This window comes from Anguilla rostrata, chromosome 11 (assembly GCF_018555375.3).
Source record: "Anguilla rostrata isolate EN2019 chromosome 11, ASM1855537v3, whole genome shotgun sequence".
NCBI classification, from domain to species: domain Eukaryota; kingdom Metazoa; phylum Chordata; class Actinopteri; order Anguilliformes; family Anguillidae; genus Anguilla; species Anguilla rostrata.
The window spans coordinates 4,340,149-4,357,169 of NC_057943.1; the positions used below are offsets into that span (position 1 = coordinate 4,340,149).

Here is a 17,021-nt window from a genome sequence, read left to right on the forward strand (position 1 = left end):
AAGGCTAATTATCCCAAGCATTTAATTTGGTCGGTTGAACTTTATAACAGAAGCTCCAGAAGACGTCGATTGTGGTAAACAAATGTAGCCACTGATACATATTTGATCAACAAGAACCATTAATACCATGTGTGTCATAGGTATGTTAACTATTTCTATACCCTATATAGTTGTGTTTCAAATGAATTGTATCAGCACCGTTGTTGTTCTTACAGAAGTGACGGATAGATAGCAGGTAATGTGTTTACAGTATTTTACTTTGAGTTACTTAGATGCGCGCAATGAAAACAATCGCATTTTATTTTGCAGCTGGACGTTCAATTCGGCTCATACAGTTTTAGATTTATAACACTCCGCGCCCGTGGTTTTGAGTTATGGATGCATCGGGATCCCTGGTTTCGCATGGTTCAAAACAGATGGGTAAAATAAATAAAAAATGACGCCAGCTTAATAAAAGGCAGAAACCGCTTCAACCGGATGACTACTCTGAAATCTACATGTAAAGTTCAGTTTCTATAGGCACGCTAGGCAAAAGAAATGTATTCTTACTGATGTATGTCACAATGAACCCATTGTGAGTTGCATTCCTAACAGCGTCCACCAATGGCATTGCGCTCCCCCTTTTCACCAATAGAACGCACAGCTTCGTCGCCCCTAGAGGGGGTTGATGGAACATTGGGAGTTATACCACCGATCTCAATAATGTTGTACGTAGCCATTGGTGTAACATAGCTGTTCGAAACAAGGAAATGGTTGTGTTGGTCACATCTAAAAGCTCACTGCTATCTTAACTGGATCCCGGTCGACAGTGCTCCACGAAGCCAGGAATGGCGTAGAGGGCAATTCAGAACACGAAAAACAGGACTGTTAACTGACGATGCAGGCTTGACCGTGGTTGTTCGGGGGGGAGTTTACTTCAGATCCGGAAACTGGTAGGAGGTAGCTTGCTCGCTGCACCGTAACGTTAATGCCAACATGGCAGCGAGCAGTCAAGGCCCAGGAAAGGGGGTCGGGGAAGACAAGACACCCGCACGTAGACAGAGCGAAGGTAAGTGAAGACGGCCCGATAACAGTCTGTTTAGCAAACTTCAACGAAAATTCTTGATAGGGTTTACCCATCGTCTGTTTTATTTTGCTCAACATAATTACCGTTGTCTAGCTGGCTAGCAAGAGATAGCTAGCTGTTTCTAAGCTGACGTTGGATGGGTTGACGTTTACTGTCTGTGTGGGCTCTCCACGAAAATGCATAACATTACATGGTGTGATTTTTGAATGCTAAACCATACGAGAAAATGCGTAAACGTTGCAGCTTGTGGGGTCTTTAGATGTTATTCGCTGGGAATAGATGGATAACTGGTACACCTTGATCAAGTGAGCTGTATACACTGCCAGCTAGTTATGCTAACCAATAATCGAGAAGGATCCTTTGCTACCCAACTTAATTTTGCTCTTAATAAAGATGACAGCAATAAGCATGAAGTGAAATGCAATCTCCCAGATGTAACTATCCCTTCATTGTAGCTAGGTTAATTTACCTAGGTAAATTAACGTTAGGCCTGTTAGAGAACATTTCTCTAAAGTTGATTGATTGTGTTGAGTAACGTCTATGCTTGTGGATGAGGGAACATCAGTTGCATTGTTAACCCGAGGATTGTTGGTTCAAAAAGTTAGGATACCAATTTGTGAAATGCAAGCTCGTTGGAAAAATGATAGCTAGTGTCGCGTACTTGGCAATAGATCCTAGTGCAGACTGGCTTATCGACAAGTACTAACGTTAGTTACTGAAAGTTGTAAAAGCAGAGTTGCTATTGGTGGTTTTTTAAGGGACTTAAAAACTTCCTTGGGGGGTTTTTCTTCCACCGTGATTTTGCATGTGGGGTGGTAGTGGTGACGTGTACTGAAATGAGCCTACCTTTATGATTTGGCCAGGTATATTTACCCAAGGCGAAGCACAGGTGTAACTGCTATAGTCTAACGTACTCCGAATGCTTTCATCATTTATGTTTTATTTGATAAGCGGAAGGACCAACTTTAGTTTGTTCTTCATATAGCATCATAAACTGAGTCCATATATATATATTTTTTCTGTGGTCAGTATAGCCTATATAAAGATGTGTGCATGTTTTAAAGATGCAGGCAGAATTTTTAAAAGAATAGAAATCTTGCAATTTTTCGAGGAGCCTTTTCACTTGAGATGGAGGTTTTGTATTCAAAACGTCAGCTCTACGTGTTGTGCTGAAAGATTTATTTGGACATTTTGGTTTCATCCTAAGATAAGTCATCTGTTTGCAATGGTGCATTGCATATGTATTCCCTGATAATTACATGCATCTTAAGTGCACTATTGAATATCAAAATATGCATTTGGCCTCAAAGCTACCTTTAGTAGTCCTGGCACAGGTATTGCTCAAGTAAACACTGGAGTACGAACCGTGATTGTTTGTTCTCATGCAAAGTAGAATGCCTGTGAAATTCAGAATAAAGACAGGTGTGTATTTCCTATGATATGAACCCACCCTCAATATGTAAGGGGATCCATTGTTTTCCAACTGTTTTAAGGATTCACTTGTTATTTTTATGCAGATCTTTAGGACAGTAACCTGGTTTTATGGTGTACTGCACATAATAAAGGAATAAAAGGATAGAGATTGTGGCTGAAGGATGAACTTGTCAATGAAATGTGGTGGGAATCGAAGGGAGTGGTGAGCTGAAGGAGCGTGTCCTTTTGAAAGAGTGCACACAGTTGCTCTTTTAGACAGCCTGTAGTTTTCAGTTCCCCAGATATGTGCTAGGTTCATGCTTGACACTTGCGTAGATGCACAGCAGCATTAGAATCTGTACTGTGCCCGAAGGTTCACATCAAGTTCTTGAGCACATTACATTACTGACATACAGCAGGCACTCTTTAATCCAGAGCAATATACAAAACCTTTTATTTTTTATTTATTTTTCTACAATGCATGTATCCATATATGCACTGGATATATATACTGAACCAATGCAGGTTAAGCACCTTTGCTCAAGGGGACAACGGCTGTGTCCTACCTGGCAATCAAACCTGTGACCTTTAGGTTGCAAAGCCAGTTCCTTACGCATTATTGTACTACGCTGACACCCAAACTAGGAGTGCCTTTGAGGCGTCACAGAAGAAGTGATCCGGTGCGTTTCTTGGCTACAGGTTAACACAAAGCTCACAGGGGATTTGGTGAGTTTCTCGGCTACAGGTTAACACAAAGCTCACAGGGGATTTGGTGTGTTTCTCGGTTACAGGTAACACCAAGCTGAAGTACATAAGTCTGGCCGTGCTGGTGGTCCAGAATGCCTCGCTCATCCTCAGCATCCGCTACGTGCGCACGTTGCCCGGCGACCGCTTCTTCACCACGTCGGCGGTCGTCATGGCGGAGGTGCTCAAGGTGCTCACCTGCCTCTTCATCCTTCTGCTCCAGAGGAGAGGTGTGTGTTGCGTAATCGCGTCGAAATGTGAAGCGTTGCTGGAATGTATCGCACACGCCCCCCCCCCCCAATAACAATCCAGACTGTCTTGAAGGAGGGGTGTGGTGGGGTGGCGGGAGGGGAGGGCGGGGTGGGTGGTATTTCACAAAGCAGGATTATTGAGTTGGCTGCATAATTGCACTGATTAAAACCTGGAGCTCTCCCAAATATGGAACATGGACTGAAGTAAAAAGAGTGGTTCCGGGTGTTACTGAGTGGAGTTGTCCAGCTAACTCAGTCATGCTGGGCCCTGTTTCATGAAGCAGGATTAGTTAGTTAGCTGGATAACTGCATTGAGTAAAACCCGGAGCTCTCCCAAATATGGAACATGAACTGAAGTAAAAAGAGCAGTTCTTTGTTTTACTTGCCGTAGTTATCCAGCTAACTCTGTGATCCTGTTTCATGATACAGGCCTCTGGCTTCATATTTTTGTATTCGTGACCTGTCATGTCATGTTTGGGTTTGCCCCAGAAGTGTTGATATTGTAAGCAGTGTCTCTCATACCCATCACTGCGGTGAACTGCGTCCTAAATGCATACCCTCAGACAAGCAGCTGCATTTACTCTGGCGGTGGTTTATGTTGGTTTGTGTCAAACTTTGGCCTGTATGGCGCAGTCTGTGTGCTAGTCGCTGTAGCTGAAGTATGTAGCACTGTAAAAGTAGTCATTTATTGATTCAGCCCTAACAAAACAGAACGCACCTTGTTAAACAGCTAGAGATTCCGTTGAGCTGCTATTTGATAGCATCAGGTGTGCCAAGGTTGAAATGAAAACCTACAGGATGGTAGATCTCCAGGAACAGGGTTGGGCAGCCCTGATCTAAGCATCCACGCCAGCAGTCCCAATATGTCAGCTTACACTGGGCTGTGCACACACACACACACACACACACATGCACACACACACACTTGCACACATACACACACACTCACACACACATAGACACATGACAAAGACAGACACACACACCTAAACGGTGGCTGCCGTTGATAATACCTGTATTAATCCCCCGATTCTCTCTCTCTCTCTCTCTCTCCGCCTGTGTGACTGAAGGGAACGTGAGGGACTTTATTGGACTGCTGTACGATTCCATCGCGATTCAGTACTGGGACACCCTGAAACTGGCTGTCCCGTCGCTCATCTACACGCTGCAGAACAATCTCCAGTACGTGGCCATCTCCAACCTACCGGCTGCCACCTTCCAGGTGAGGCGCCTCCGGCTGTAACGGACCTTTTTGTAGGGTGCCAGTCGGTGTTCTAGAACTCCACTGCTTTCAAGTAACCTGCAGTGATTGTGACATCAGCATTAGAACGTTCAGTTAAGGACATTCTAATCACATATTTGTTATCTTACACGTTAAAGGGTTAAAGGGCTGCTCTTATTTGTGTATGAGCACAAGTACCATGTTTGCAAATTTTTAATTATAAAAAAGAAAAACCTTTTTTAATTTTTTACCCCAAAGAAGATAAATATATCATGGGATAAAAACTAGTTTCTCTTATGAGAAAATAAATGTTTGCTGCATCACGTGGAGTGGGACCCTTGCAGCCACGTTCCTGTTCATCTGATAATCACCCGCTCTAGAGTGGGATACACCCGCTAGAGTCAGATACACCGCTCTAGAGTGAGATACATCCGCTCTAGAGTGAGATACACCCGCTCTAGAGTGAGAGACACCCGCTCTAGAGTGAGATACACCCGCTCTAGAGTGAGATACACCCGCTCTAGAGTGAGATACACCAGCTCTAGAGTGAGATACACCCGCTCTAGAGTGAGATACACCCGTTCTAGAGTGAGATACACCCGCTCTAGAGTGAGATACACCCGCTCTAGAGTGAGATACACCCGCTCTAGAGTGAGATACACCCGCTCTAGAGTGAGATACACCCATTCCAGAGTGAGACAGCGGTGTTTGTTCCCCTCCAGGTGACGTACCAGCTGAAGATCCTGACCACGGCCCTGTTCTCCGTGCTCATGCTACGCAAGAGCCTGTCGCGGGTGCAGTGGGTGTCGCTGGTGCTGCTGTTCGCGGGCGTGGCCATCGTGCAGGTGGAGCAGGAGGGCAAGCAGAAGGAGACCACCGTCCTGAACACCAACCAGAACTACGCCAAGGGCCTGGTGGCGGTGGTGGTGTCCTGCCTGTCGTCCGGCTTCGCCGGTGTGTACTTCGAGCGCATCCTGAAGGGGAGCTCCGCCTCGGTCTGGCTGCGGAACGTGCAGCTGGGCCTCTTCGGCACGCTGCTGGGCCTCCTGGGACTGTGGTGGAACGACGGCGCCGCCATCGCCCAGCAGGGCTTCCTGTTCGGCTACACGCCCATGGTGTGGGGCGTGATCTTCAACCAGGCCTTCGGCGGCCTGCTGGTGGCGGTGGTGGTCAAGTACGCGGACAACATCCTCAAGGGCTTCGCCACCTCCTTCTCCATCATCGTCTCCACGGTGACGTCCGTCTACCTCTTCGGCTTCCACGTGGACCTGCTGTTCACCCTGGGCGCGGGCATGGTGATCGGGGCCGTCTACATGTACAGTCTGCCCAAAGCGGCGGCGCCCTCCCTCGCGGCCTCCTCCTCCGTCTCCTCCGTCTCTTCCTCGCACACACGGAGCCACTTGTCCAACGGCGACGGAGACTCAGAGACGGACGCTTTCCTCCCCAAGTCAGTCCTGGTGAAATGAACAAACCTGTCGTCTTTTCTGTCTCCTGTCCCTCAAATCCTTGTCGCCTGCCCCCAACCCCCCCCCCACCCCCACCCCCCCAGAGAACTAATTCTAACCCCTCTTTCTACATTTCGTCTTTGTCTTTTTGCTTTTGAACATTTCTTTTTTTTATTTTCTGAACTAAACCAATTTTTAATTTAATATATATAAATATAAAAGAAAATAAATAGGAAGGGTATGGAGACTTTGTATTTCACTTCTGTAGCCACAGCCATTGAAAGATCCTCAGCCTCTGGACTACTGTTCCCAGAATGCACCTCTCCCTTTTTCACTGCGCCTAGACCACCGTTTTGGCCTGTATGCCTTCTTTGCGTTTGGCCAATGAAGTTCGCACAATAAGTTTTGATTATCAAAAAAAAAAAAGGAGAAGGAAAAAAAAACTACCAATGGAAGCATCATGACGAGGTTCTACGGAGGGATATCGGACGAAGATGCATAGACGAAGGCCTGAATGAAGTCCTAGAGCCATGTGGCTTCATAATGTCACCATAATCTGCTCAATGCCTTTTGTTTTATTTTATACATATTTCTCAAAAGTATCGATATTTCTTCTAACGCATGATCCAGCACACATCTACACTTATCTGTAGGATTGCCTTAACAAATTTGTTTGATGATTTAGAACGTAAGTCAAACAAATTGTCCTTACTGGGAGCAGTAATGTTACATGTTCCGTTTTCTTTTATTTTTGGAATGCCTTACCAACACATACAGTAAGTCTCTAGAAACTAACATCATTGCAAATGGCATCCTTTGCCTTATTGCTAATGCTATTAATATCTTACTTAATTTTCATGAAACGCATCAGAGCTTATTAAGAACTCAACGTACCGAACGTCGTCTGCAGTTCTGCGTTTCTGCATCGATGATGTACCCCCCCCCCCCTTTCCGTTATTATCTCATTTCATTGCTATTTAAGACATTACATACACTAAGTTGCCACAACATTTATAATCCCAACTGAACTACTTCAGTGCAGCTACTGCACGTGAGAGCTGAAGGATGTGTGTAAATGGGGACTATTTTACTCAAGTCCATAGTCCGATATTGCATGAATATATATGACAAAAATCCAAATTCCTCAATAGTGGAAGCTTGATTCCTCTTTTATTTTATTTTTTTGCATTGATAGCTAAACTGCAGATGGCTGCTAGGAGTAGAAGTCCTCATTTAAAGCAAAGTGATACCGTTCCAGTTTGTGCCATTTGAGCTCAACTTACAGCCATAAGGTAGTATGTGTAGGGTAGTTCATAAAGGGACCTATAGCAAAGATAATCTATATAAAAGCACATCTTGGGTTCCCCTGGTCCTGTCTGTGTAAAGCATTGCATTCAGGGATGCCTAATGAAGTGGTGTTCTCTACATGTAACTGGCTTTTTAGCTAGTTATTGCTGCCGTTGAAATGGAACCACTTTTAATATTCAAGAAAAACCGGTTTAAACAGCCTTTTAGTAACATGATATTAATTATGACATCAATAGCCATACTTTCCCGCATTTCCAGATCACCGTGATGTGTTCCTAACTGTAACGAGACGTTTAATGCCGAAGAGCTGGCCGGGAATGTCACGTGGCAACATTTTAAACAGACTTGAGATGAAGGTGTGATGATTAATGAAGGATCAACTTGTATCTTATTCTGAGACACGCCATGCTGTGTGAGTGTTCTGTAGAACGAGTGGTGTCAGGCAGCTGTTTGGATTGTTCACATCATAAAATTGTTCTTTTTTTTTTCTTTTTTTGTTTTCAACTAGTGAATTCCAGTCTTTCCTGATTTTTTTTTTTTAATGGCTAGTCACTGAGAAATCGTAGCAACAGACAGCGTGTTTAAATATTCAGCGGGCCTCACCCTCACCCTCTTTTGGGATAAAACGCCAGGGTGCACTACCAGGAGAGGAATTTATTAAATAAATTAAATAAAAAATGAAAAAAACAGCTCGTATAAATAAAACGTCTCTGGCGCTGTTCGCTGTGGAACGAGTTCGTAAACAACCTCGGCGCGGCTCTTTGTGATCGCTGTGGAGTCAAGCTGCCGTTAATTAGGCCTTTGTTTATTTATTTATTTATTTAGCTATTGCCCACATGACTAAAGCCCAGTCACATTAAAATGTGAAAATACACTTTTAAAAAAAATGAAAGGCATTCCTTTATCGAACAAGTGAGAAACAGCCATTATGCGAGTGATTTATGCAAAAAGAAAATACACAGATTTAATCATTTAAATTTTATTGTCATTATAATTACGTTACATGCTTTGCATTGCAAATAATTACCTTGGTTCGCTGAGATAACTTAACATAACATTTTATAGCCCAGATCAATTGAAATGCCATTTGTCTTTCATTGAAAACACCGGCATTTACTTTAACTTCATGACCTCTGTTCAAAAAGGAAGTGTGGTCGACACAGCATTATCAAATAGTAAAGTTCATGTAACCAAAAATTCATGGAAGTAGAATGTTATTTTTTAGCATTCTTGCTGTTACTCTCTGAGGTAAAACTATGTTTCAATGGCAAGTACAGTTTTCAGATAAGTCTGATAATTTTTAATCATTTGCTCCTTATCATTCATTTATTATCTCCATGTAATACATAATCCACTGTAATAATGTTTTTTCTGGTATTTACAACAACAACAAAAAAAAAAACACTCAAATTCTGTGTTCATGATTGCTCAAAAATATCAGTTGACTCATCTTTGCAAGCTCATGTTTTCAGGATTGTCGTATCGCTTAGGAACTGGGTTTTTAGGAATGTTACCAAATTTGGACTGCACTTCAATACAAAACACCAATTAACATTTTAATGATGAAAATCTAATCCTGGCAAGCCTGGTTGTACTTCCCTCTCATCCAATCCACACTGTGGAGGACACAAAATGGAGGTCTATGGGGCTAGTTTTATACTGCCTCGCATCCTAACCACACTGTAGAGGAGACAAAATGGAGGTCCATGGGGCGAGTTTTATACTGCCTCGCATCCCATCCACACTGTAGAGGAGACAAAATGGAGGTCCATGGGGCTAGTTTTATACTGCCTCACATCCAATCCACACTGTAGAGGAGACAAAATGGAGGTCCATGGGGCTAGTATTATACTGCCTCTCAATGGACCTTGGAGATCACATGATTATGCTGCTGTGCCTTTTCTCAACCTAGTTTAATCCGTGCCGATGTATTTCCATACGATGGTGTGTGCGTAACTGAAAAATGGTATTTCCTAAAATCAGTGCTTTAATGACTTAAAGAAAGTGTCAGGGGCGTATGTAAATGTTTATGCTTGTCCATAAAGTTTTTTTTTTTTTTTTTGCATGTACAAATTGGTGTTTTAGAATTTGGTTTAGTACATATTTAGTTAGAAAGGTACTCTTTTACATGAAGTAAAAAATTATGGAAGCCTACTTCGATTAAATTAGTGGTGGGGTGATCAAAGGAGATTTACACTGACAGGTGACTTTATGGAAACAGGATGATTGAAGAAGTATGCTCGGCTGTAAGAAGCCCTGAGTTTCAGAGGGATTTAAATGACAATAAGGTGTTCTGAGGCCTATCGGGTTTTGGTTTGGTTTTTATTCCCCATCTTAAATTTCTGCCCATAGTCACCATCTTTGGCTTCGTGAGAAAGAGCAGTGTGTGGAGACTATAACTTTAAAGGAACGGCAGCATAACTGCTGATTCATCTGAGACCAACAATAAAATAAAAAACATAATGAAAAGTTTCATTGCAGTCATTCGTCATTTTGTAATTCAACCAAAAAGTCCTGTCAAACTCACCGGAGATATTCTGGGATTGAGTGGCCTGTTTGATCATCTAATAATGAAGTCCATTAGATTATGGTATTAAGAGTTTATAAAAAGTTTATCCACAGCAAAATGGTATCTAGTATAATAGATCGGTGTTCAATTTGCTTTTGCATCATTATTATTAATTAATTTTTCAATGCCATTTCACATCCACCTTTGCTTGTATGTTTGTAACACTTGCCTTGTCATGGTCTCGGATGTTAATCTGAATTGTTCATGCGGGATTAGATTACTCTTAAAATACACGGGTATTAACGTATAGGTATAAATAAGATTATCTCTTTTCATATGGTTTGAAAAACTTTATGTGCATTTGTGTGGGGGAAAGTACCTATTTTAGTTGTCTTTTTAAACATCACCCTACGCAAGCAGCTATTAATTAGAAACCCTTTCAAAAACTAGCCTAGGAAAACCCTGAAGCCCGGGTTGATGGTGGATAAATGTCACTTTCTGTGGAAATAGTCTTATTGAGGACTTGTTCAAGGGCAGGCCATGGAAAGTTGGGTCAAGTGAACCCTCTCCAAATGTTTCGGAGAAGATTCATCCCAGCAGAAGTGGTACGCTGAGGCAGGTCACCCTGGGCCTCTCTCTGCCATTAGCAATAACGCCAAGCGCTGTTGTGTATTCCAAACGGTTCTGCTCGGGTGAAAAAGACCGGTTTAATATTTCATTTATTTCCCCCCCCCTCCGGTGTGACGGGTATGAATTCACAAAGGCCTCCAGTTAATTCTCTTTTGACTGATCTCTGGTGTTGGATGTTAAGTTAGTGTGGTAGCGCTGCAGTACGCGCCGGTACGATCACGCTCTTTTGGGAAGGGATGTCTGAATCCACAGCGAAACCCGGCGTTGATTAATTGCAGGCCTGCGGTTGGAGGTTGGTGTGAAGGAACCATGGGACACTTGTTTTTTTTTTTCCCTCACTTTCCTTGCTTCTGCGGTTAGAACTAAAAGCCGATCCGCTTCCCTATCTGGCTTTAGCAGGCCTGGGGGCCCTGGGTGGGTTAGGCAGTGGAGGAACTGGCGTTGGGATAACGGCCTCAGCTGTGAAGTGAATTCAGTGAGGTGTCGAGGGGCTGCCGTCTGGTAAATGCTTTATCGTTATCATATGTGAAAGGCTGCTGTTCTGTCATTGTTGTTTTTGTTTGAATTTCACAAAAAGCAATTTTTTTTCGGTTTGTACTTTTTTAATTTTTTTGGTGGAGGGGTTCAGCGTCTCCATGTAATTTGGCGGCTTACAGGTGTTACTGGCTGTAATCAGTCATTGTTTACTGATTAAATTCATTATGTTGCTGTTTGTGCCCAAAAATTGTACAAATAAGGAAGGTGTAAGGAATTACCTTTTTTTAAAAAAAATAAAAAAAAATCATTGTAAATATTGAAATCACATGCTACATCAAAGAAGTATATAATAGAAGGAGGAGAAAAAATGCTTTGGCTTGATTTGTAATTGAAAGGATTCTTTTGCAATTTTGTGTTACAGTTTTCAGCTCTGATCTACACGAAAGCAACACACGATCTGGGTTTCACACCTGTCTCGTTGTTTAAAAAAAGGGAAAAAAGTTCTATGTAGTAACTGGAAACTCATGTAGGCAAAGTACATTTTTACATCACATAAATAATGTCATATCAGTCAGCTGCTGTACAAACATAATCAGCTTATTAATAGAAGGTTTTGATACGTGACTGGAATTGAATCAAGTAGTAACTGAATGAATGTACTTTGTGTGTGTGTGTGTGTATGCTACTGTAGGGTTAAGTGCATGACAGTCATGCACTTAAAAACATTTGGGGAAGGGGTGATTTTTGGGCTGTGCGTTGGTGGCGTGGAGTGGGGTTTTTAACTTTACAACTTTTCTCTTGGTTTTTTTTTTGGTTTGTTTTTTTTTTTTGGTCTGAGTAATTTGTAATGATATGTGTTTTCCTTTTAAAAAAAAAAAAAAAAAAGAAAAAAAAAGTTGTATGTGGGATTAACTGATTTCAGTGCACAAATTGAACAATAATGTTGTGAAGGAGTAATGCAGATGTGCTATGGGGCAGCGGTTGCTATGCGTAGTCTGTGTGTGAAAGATGCGTCCTGCCACGGGCAGACGTCGTGAGATCGATTAATGTGACCAAATACTGGACTATTTAATGTATGTTTAGCAGGATCTATATGAATTAAAATGATGACTATTTACTCAATTCAGCTGAGGCTTTGAAAAAGATGTTCTCTTGATTTTATGTAGCACACCATAATAAAGCCTTCAGATTTTTATACGAACTTCAAGGCAAACGCTTATTTTCTGTGGAAAAACTGAATGTAGTGCGGTAAACATGTGAAGAGAATTTTAACATAAATTCTTATTTAAGTGCTTATAATCCTATATTTTGTTTTTTCTTTTTTTTTTTTGGGTGGCATGTACATCATTGTTTAACAAGAATGTTTCAGTGAACTATTGGAGGAGCGAGGCTTATGAATGGAAAATGATCATACAGCATAGTCTGCACTCGTTTTTGTTTATTAGTCCTTATTGGCAGTAAATTGGTTGGCTCCTTGCTCGACTGTTCCTGGTCCCGATGGGGGCGTCTACTCGGAGTGCCCAAAGACATCAGTGTTCAGTGATTGCTGGGCGTCAGCGTTGTTTTCTGGCTTGTGGGTTCTGATGTACGTATCACTGATGGTGTTGAGCAGTAACTGTCACCATTCAGCCAAGGAGTAATCTGAATACTCTCTTGGGTGAAGCCCAAGTGTCAGTCACTTGCTCCACTGATAAATTTGATGCGTGACAGAATGAAAATGAGGTTCTGTGATGCCCAGAAAGTGTCAGCGGTGCAGCGGATGCTAATAAATAGCGTTCAGTCCTCAAAAAGCCATTTCCTCACCTTTGGTTGATGAGTTGTAAGACATGGACAACAGACTGGCTGCCAGGTGGCTACTTTCAGACAGATGGTTAAAAAGTAGATGTGACTCGTCAAGGCAGAGGGCAGGGAAACAGTGGAAGTAGTGGTGTAACCCCCCCGCTGCCTAATCCTGTAGGTTTTCACTCCAGCTCTTGCAAAGAACATCTCATGCAGCAGCTAGAGCAGGGCTGCCCAACCCTGTGTCTGGAGATCTACCATCCTGTAGGTTTTCACTCCAACTCTAGCAAAGTACATCTCATTCAGCAACTAGAGCAGGGCTGCCAAACTCTTCCTGGAAATCTACTGTCCTGTATGTTTACACTCCAGCCCTAGCAAGGCACACCTCATTCAGCAACTAGAGCAGGGCTGCCAAACTTTTCCTGGAAATCTACTGTCCTGTAGGTTTTCTCTCCAACTCTAACAAAGCCACACCTCAGTCAACAGCCAGATGTTTTTGAGTTGATAATTAGTCGAATTGAGTAGGGCATGAAATTCACTTATCACAACCCACTGGCCAGAGTGGCATGTGGATTCTAAAAAAAGTTCACCGGCAATTTTTCAACATTTTTCCAGCCACATCACCTTTCCCAGTATAACACAACCTGGTTGGTTACCTGCCAAAATGGCTGCTAGAGTAGAAAATCTTACCAGCCACAATGTTAATTTCATAACCTGACCTGGTGTGCCACATTATGGTTGTGGTGAAAACCTGCAGGCAGGTTGATCTCGATGAACAGGGTTGGGGCTGCTCAGGTGTAAGGATGCATACCGTGTCTCCACACCCAAAAACTGTCTGACTGCATTTCTGTTAAACATGTGATTGTGAACATCTTGAAGACAGCTGAGAATGTCCTGGGTATTACGTCTTAGAAATAATTTGGCTAAACAATGTTAAACTTTCCTATCATAATCTATAGTACGGCTAGCCCTAATGCCATGCTTACATTTTTGAATGCATGTGTTTATTGATGATTTGATAATTCCTGTGGCTATTCTTTTTTCTTTACTCATTTTCAACACTAAAGCAAGGTGTTATTTGTACTGAATGGATTTTTTTTTTTTTAAAGTACTTTCTGTTCTATGTGTTTCATTTACAGAGCGAATGTTATTTCTTTGGTATGTTTTTAAATTAAATATTTTATTTTTCATTTAAAAAAATAAGTGTGTGTCTGACTTTTAATAGTGGGATGTTATTATAGTTGGTATCATAGTATACTGTATGTATGTTGTTAACCTACTAGGAAGAAAAGAAGATTTCTCTGTTTTTTTGTGTGATGTTCAGTTTGTAAGTGACTGTATTTGCAGTGGATGCTTCGGAAATTCATACAACCAAAGAGGGTGTTCCTTCCAACTTAATTTGCTTTTCAGAACCAAATTGCTCAGTTAGACTGGTTGTTTACACAGTTAACTCACCTCTGCTGATTTCTGGGGTCTGAACTGGTGGTTGATTTTAAGGTGAAAAATAACACCAGCAGTCACTGGGGCCCAGAGTGGGGGACCCCTGTTCTAGACTTTAGACAATGTTTATGACCTTCAGCAACAGTGTTTACAAGTCAGGAAAAAATTAGGCACGTCCTGGTCCTAAAAAATAAACATTATCATCAGGAGGGTTTATAAGGATTTAAGGCTTCACCACCAACAGCACAGAGACTGCAAGTGCACCTGCTGAATTATTGTGGATGTGGAGCGTCCGTAGTTTTCCAACACTTGACAGTTCCTTCACACGGCTAACACCCAATTTTCTACCCAGTCCAGTTAAACCTGTTTCAGTCACATTGTCTACATGACAAGCTTGGAATTTGACACGCGGAAAAGGGAGTTTTGCTGGAAAGACGAGAAAGTAACCTTTACGAGTCTATTAACGTAGGCCGACTTCATTTTAGCAGGCCAGTGACACGGGTCAGTCCGAATGGGTTGAACCACAGCTTGTGCATTGTTTGAAAATGTGAACACTTGCTTAATGGTGGATTCACTTTTCCCTTACACAACACATTTATGAAGAGGATTAGCAGGATTTTATTTCACTTCAGAGAACTGCTCTTGTGCTGTCGCATTGTGCGCAGGTTGTGTAACGACTGACTGCCGGTTTGTGTGTCGTTTGTTCTTCCGTAGGTTCCAAGGGAAGGAAAAAGGGTGTTGACGCCGTTCTGGAGTTCTTTCGGAACGTGGCGTCGGATCCGGATTCGTCCTCCAGCATTCCTCTCCCGCGCCAAAGGGATGAAAGGAATTCATCAGAAGTCACATACCGCCTTTTTAAGTAATTGTGAATCCAAATGTGTACATCAACATTCAAGGTTCATGCGGTGTAACGTGGACGGTGTAACAAAAATAATTTGTCATTATTATGTGTGACTAATAATTTAATAACTAACCTCTAATACACAGATGGACAAAAGTAGGCATTGAATCCATTGATATGTGATTTTTTTTCTTTGTTTGCTTGTTTGTTTTGACTGCCAGAGATTGACGGAGTTTCATAAGACCTTGGACTCTGTTTTGTTTACATATTTAAAAAAAACAAAACTCCTTTTGTAACCCATTTAGGTGTAAAAGTATTTTTGGATTTTTATGCTGCCTTATGAATTTTGACACAGAACTGACACACTTTAAAATATGTAATGACAGTTGACTGTAATGTCTGTGTTATAATGAATTCCAATTTTTTTTTTTTTTTACAGAAAATGCTATTGCTTTATATATGACTTATTTGTTATTTAACTGACAGTGTATTGGTAAACCATTCAGCCAAGCCAGTATTTAGCTATAATTTTGTGTTCTGATTCATTTACAGGCCTATATATAATCTTTTTATTTTTTATTTACAGAGTTAGTTTGCATGTAAGGTACAACAAATACAAACCTAGGGTTGATTTCAGCTTATATTTTAATAGTAAGCATGTCCATTGAGCCCTACTTTTAAGCTCATTAGATGGCCTACTTGACATTTCTTTTACTCACTAGTAACTATAATTGTCCCATGTTTCACTGTTGTTATCGTGAATTACACTGGACCACGATGCATTTCAATACCTGAGGAAACACTGCTGCTTCTAGCTACCTGCTAGCTACCCCACTGCAAGATAAAACATTATCTTAAACCAGACCTGAGTCAAATACATATTTGTTAAAAAAAACCTTTTCGGTGCTCTGTTGATCTTGCCTGGTGCAGTTGAGCCTGCCAAGAGGACCAGGTGGCGGGGCGGGGTTTACACTTTTTGAGAGGATTTCATAGGTTCCAATACGCCAGACAAGCACAGTCGAGCTTGGAAAAGCGTTTGAATCCAAAACAAATATGCATTTGATCCAGGGCTTTCTAAAACGCTATTTGTACAACAAAGGTAAAACAAGCAATTTTAGGGCTGATTAAAGACGGTACTGTTCCTGGTGTGTCCTCAGCATTGTCAGGTCTCCCTTTCCATTGAAATGGTTGATAGGAGTAAAAAGCATCTGTGCACTGGCTGACGTGATTACGGTCTTTGACATTATCATAAACGTTATATTTTAGACATTAAAAGTGTGTTTTTATACATGTTTCAGATAAGCTCTATGTATGGTGCTTTTGTATGGTCTTGTACAGTAGTTACAAAAGCCCTAAAATAGTTTCATTTCAAATATATTTATTAATAATGACAAGGTAAAAAATGTATTTTTCTAATATGCAATATTTTAGAGTTGCGCTGTTGGTATATGGTACTAAAAAAGGATGTAGACCGAAATGCTTTTTTATATAAAATGTATTGCAAATCAGAAATTCACAGCTTTACTACCTTGTCGAGTTGATATGTTGAACTCTAGGAGTGCCTCCCCCCCCTTTCACATGTACTGTACATTACTGTTCAAAGAATTTTAATTTTACACACTAACATTTTTCAGGCTCCTGCTTTACTCACACAGTGTACTTATTATGTTACCTTTGTTTAGAATAATGCAATTAAATGTACTTTTCATTAAAAATCTCGCTGTTGTTTGTGCTTTGACCTGGATGTAGTCCTTAAGTTTCGTGTCATGAGTTTTTATTTTATTTTATTTTTTACTTTTTTATAAAAACTATAGCTCAGGGGTGTGCAACAAGTACCAATCCATTTTACAATTTTGTGCCGACTTCTGCCCTTAATAATTTAATTAGCGCAATCAT

The 17,021-nt window shown here is 41.4% G+C and overlaps 1 protein-coding gene across 2 annotated transcripts; it reads left to right on the plus strand.

The window, feature by feature from the left end:
* On the plus strand, nucleotides 1-16,869 carry slc35a2 (solute carrier family 35 member 2). 2 transcript variants are annotated; one of them, XM_064300606.1, is made up of 5 exons: nucleotides 1-140; nucleotides 3,271-3,453; nucleotides 4,545-4,696; nucleotides 5,419-6,143; nucleotides 14,999-16,869. In XM_064300606.1, exons 1-5 carry the CDS (start codon nucleotides 128-130, stop codon nucleotides 15,024-15,026), a joined length of 1,101 nt encoding a protein of 366 aa, XP_064156676.1. In that variant the 5' UTR covers nucleotides 1-127; the 3' UTR covers nucleotides 15,027-16,869. The 2 variants fall into 2 exon arrangements, with proteins under 2 accessions (XP_064156676.1, XP_064156675.1); XM_064300605.1 differs by lacking the exon at nucleotides 1-140 and adding an exon at nucleotides 653-1,048.
* Nucleotides 16,870-17,021: the final 152 nt, after the last annotated feature.

What these genes read in the sequence shown, in the direction of transcription:
- slc35a2 (XM_064300605.1), top strand. Translation starts at nt 976, where the DNA reads ATGGCAGCGAGCAGTCAAGGCCCAGGAAAGGGGGTCGGGGAAGACAAG. An exon ending in CGCACGTAGACAGAGCGAAG is followed by an intron (nt 1,049 to 3,270) that starts GTAAGTGAAGAC and finishes TCTCGGTTACAG; the next exon opens with GTAACACCAAGCTGAAGTAC. An exon ending in TACCGGCTGCCACCTTCCAG is followed by an intron (nt 4,697 to 5,418) that starts GTGAGGCGCCTC and finishes GTTCCCCTCCAG; the next exon opens with GTGACGTACCAGCTGAAGAT.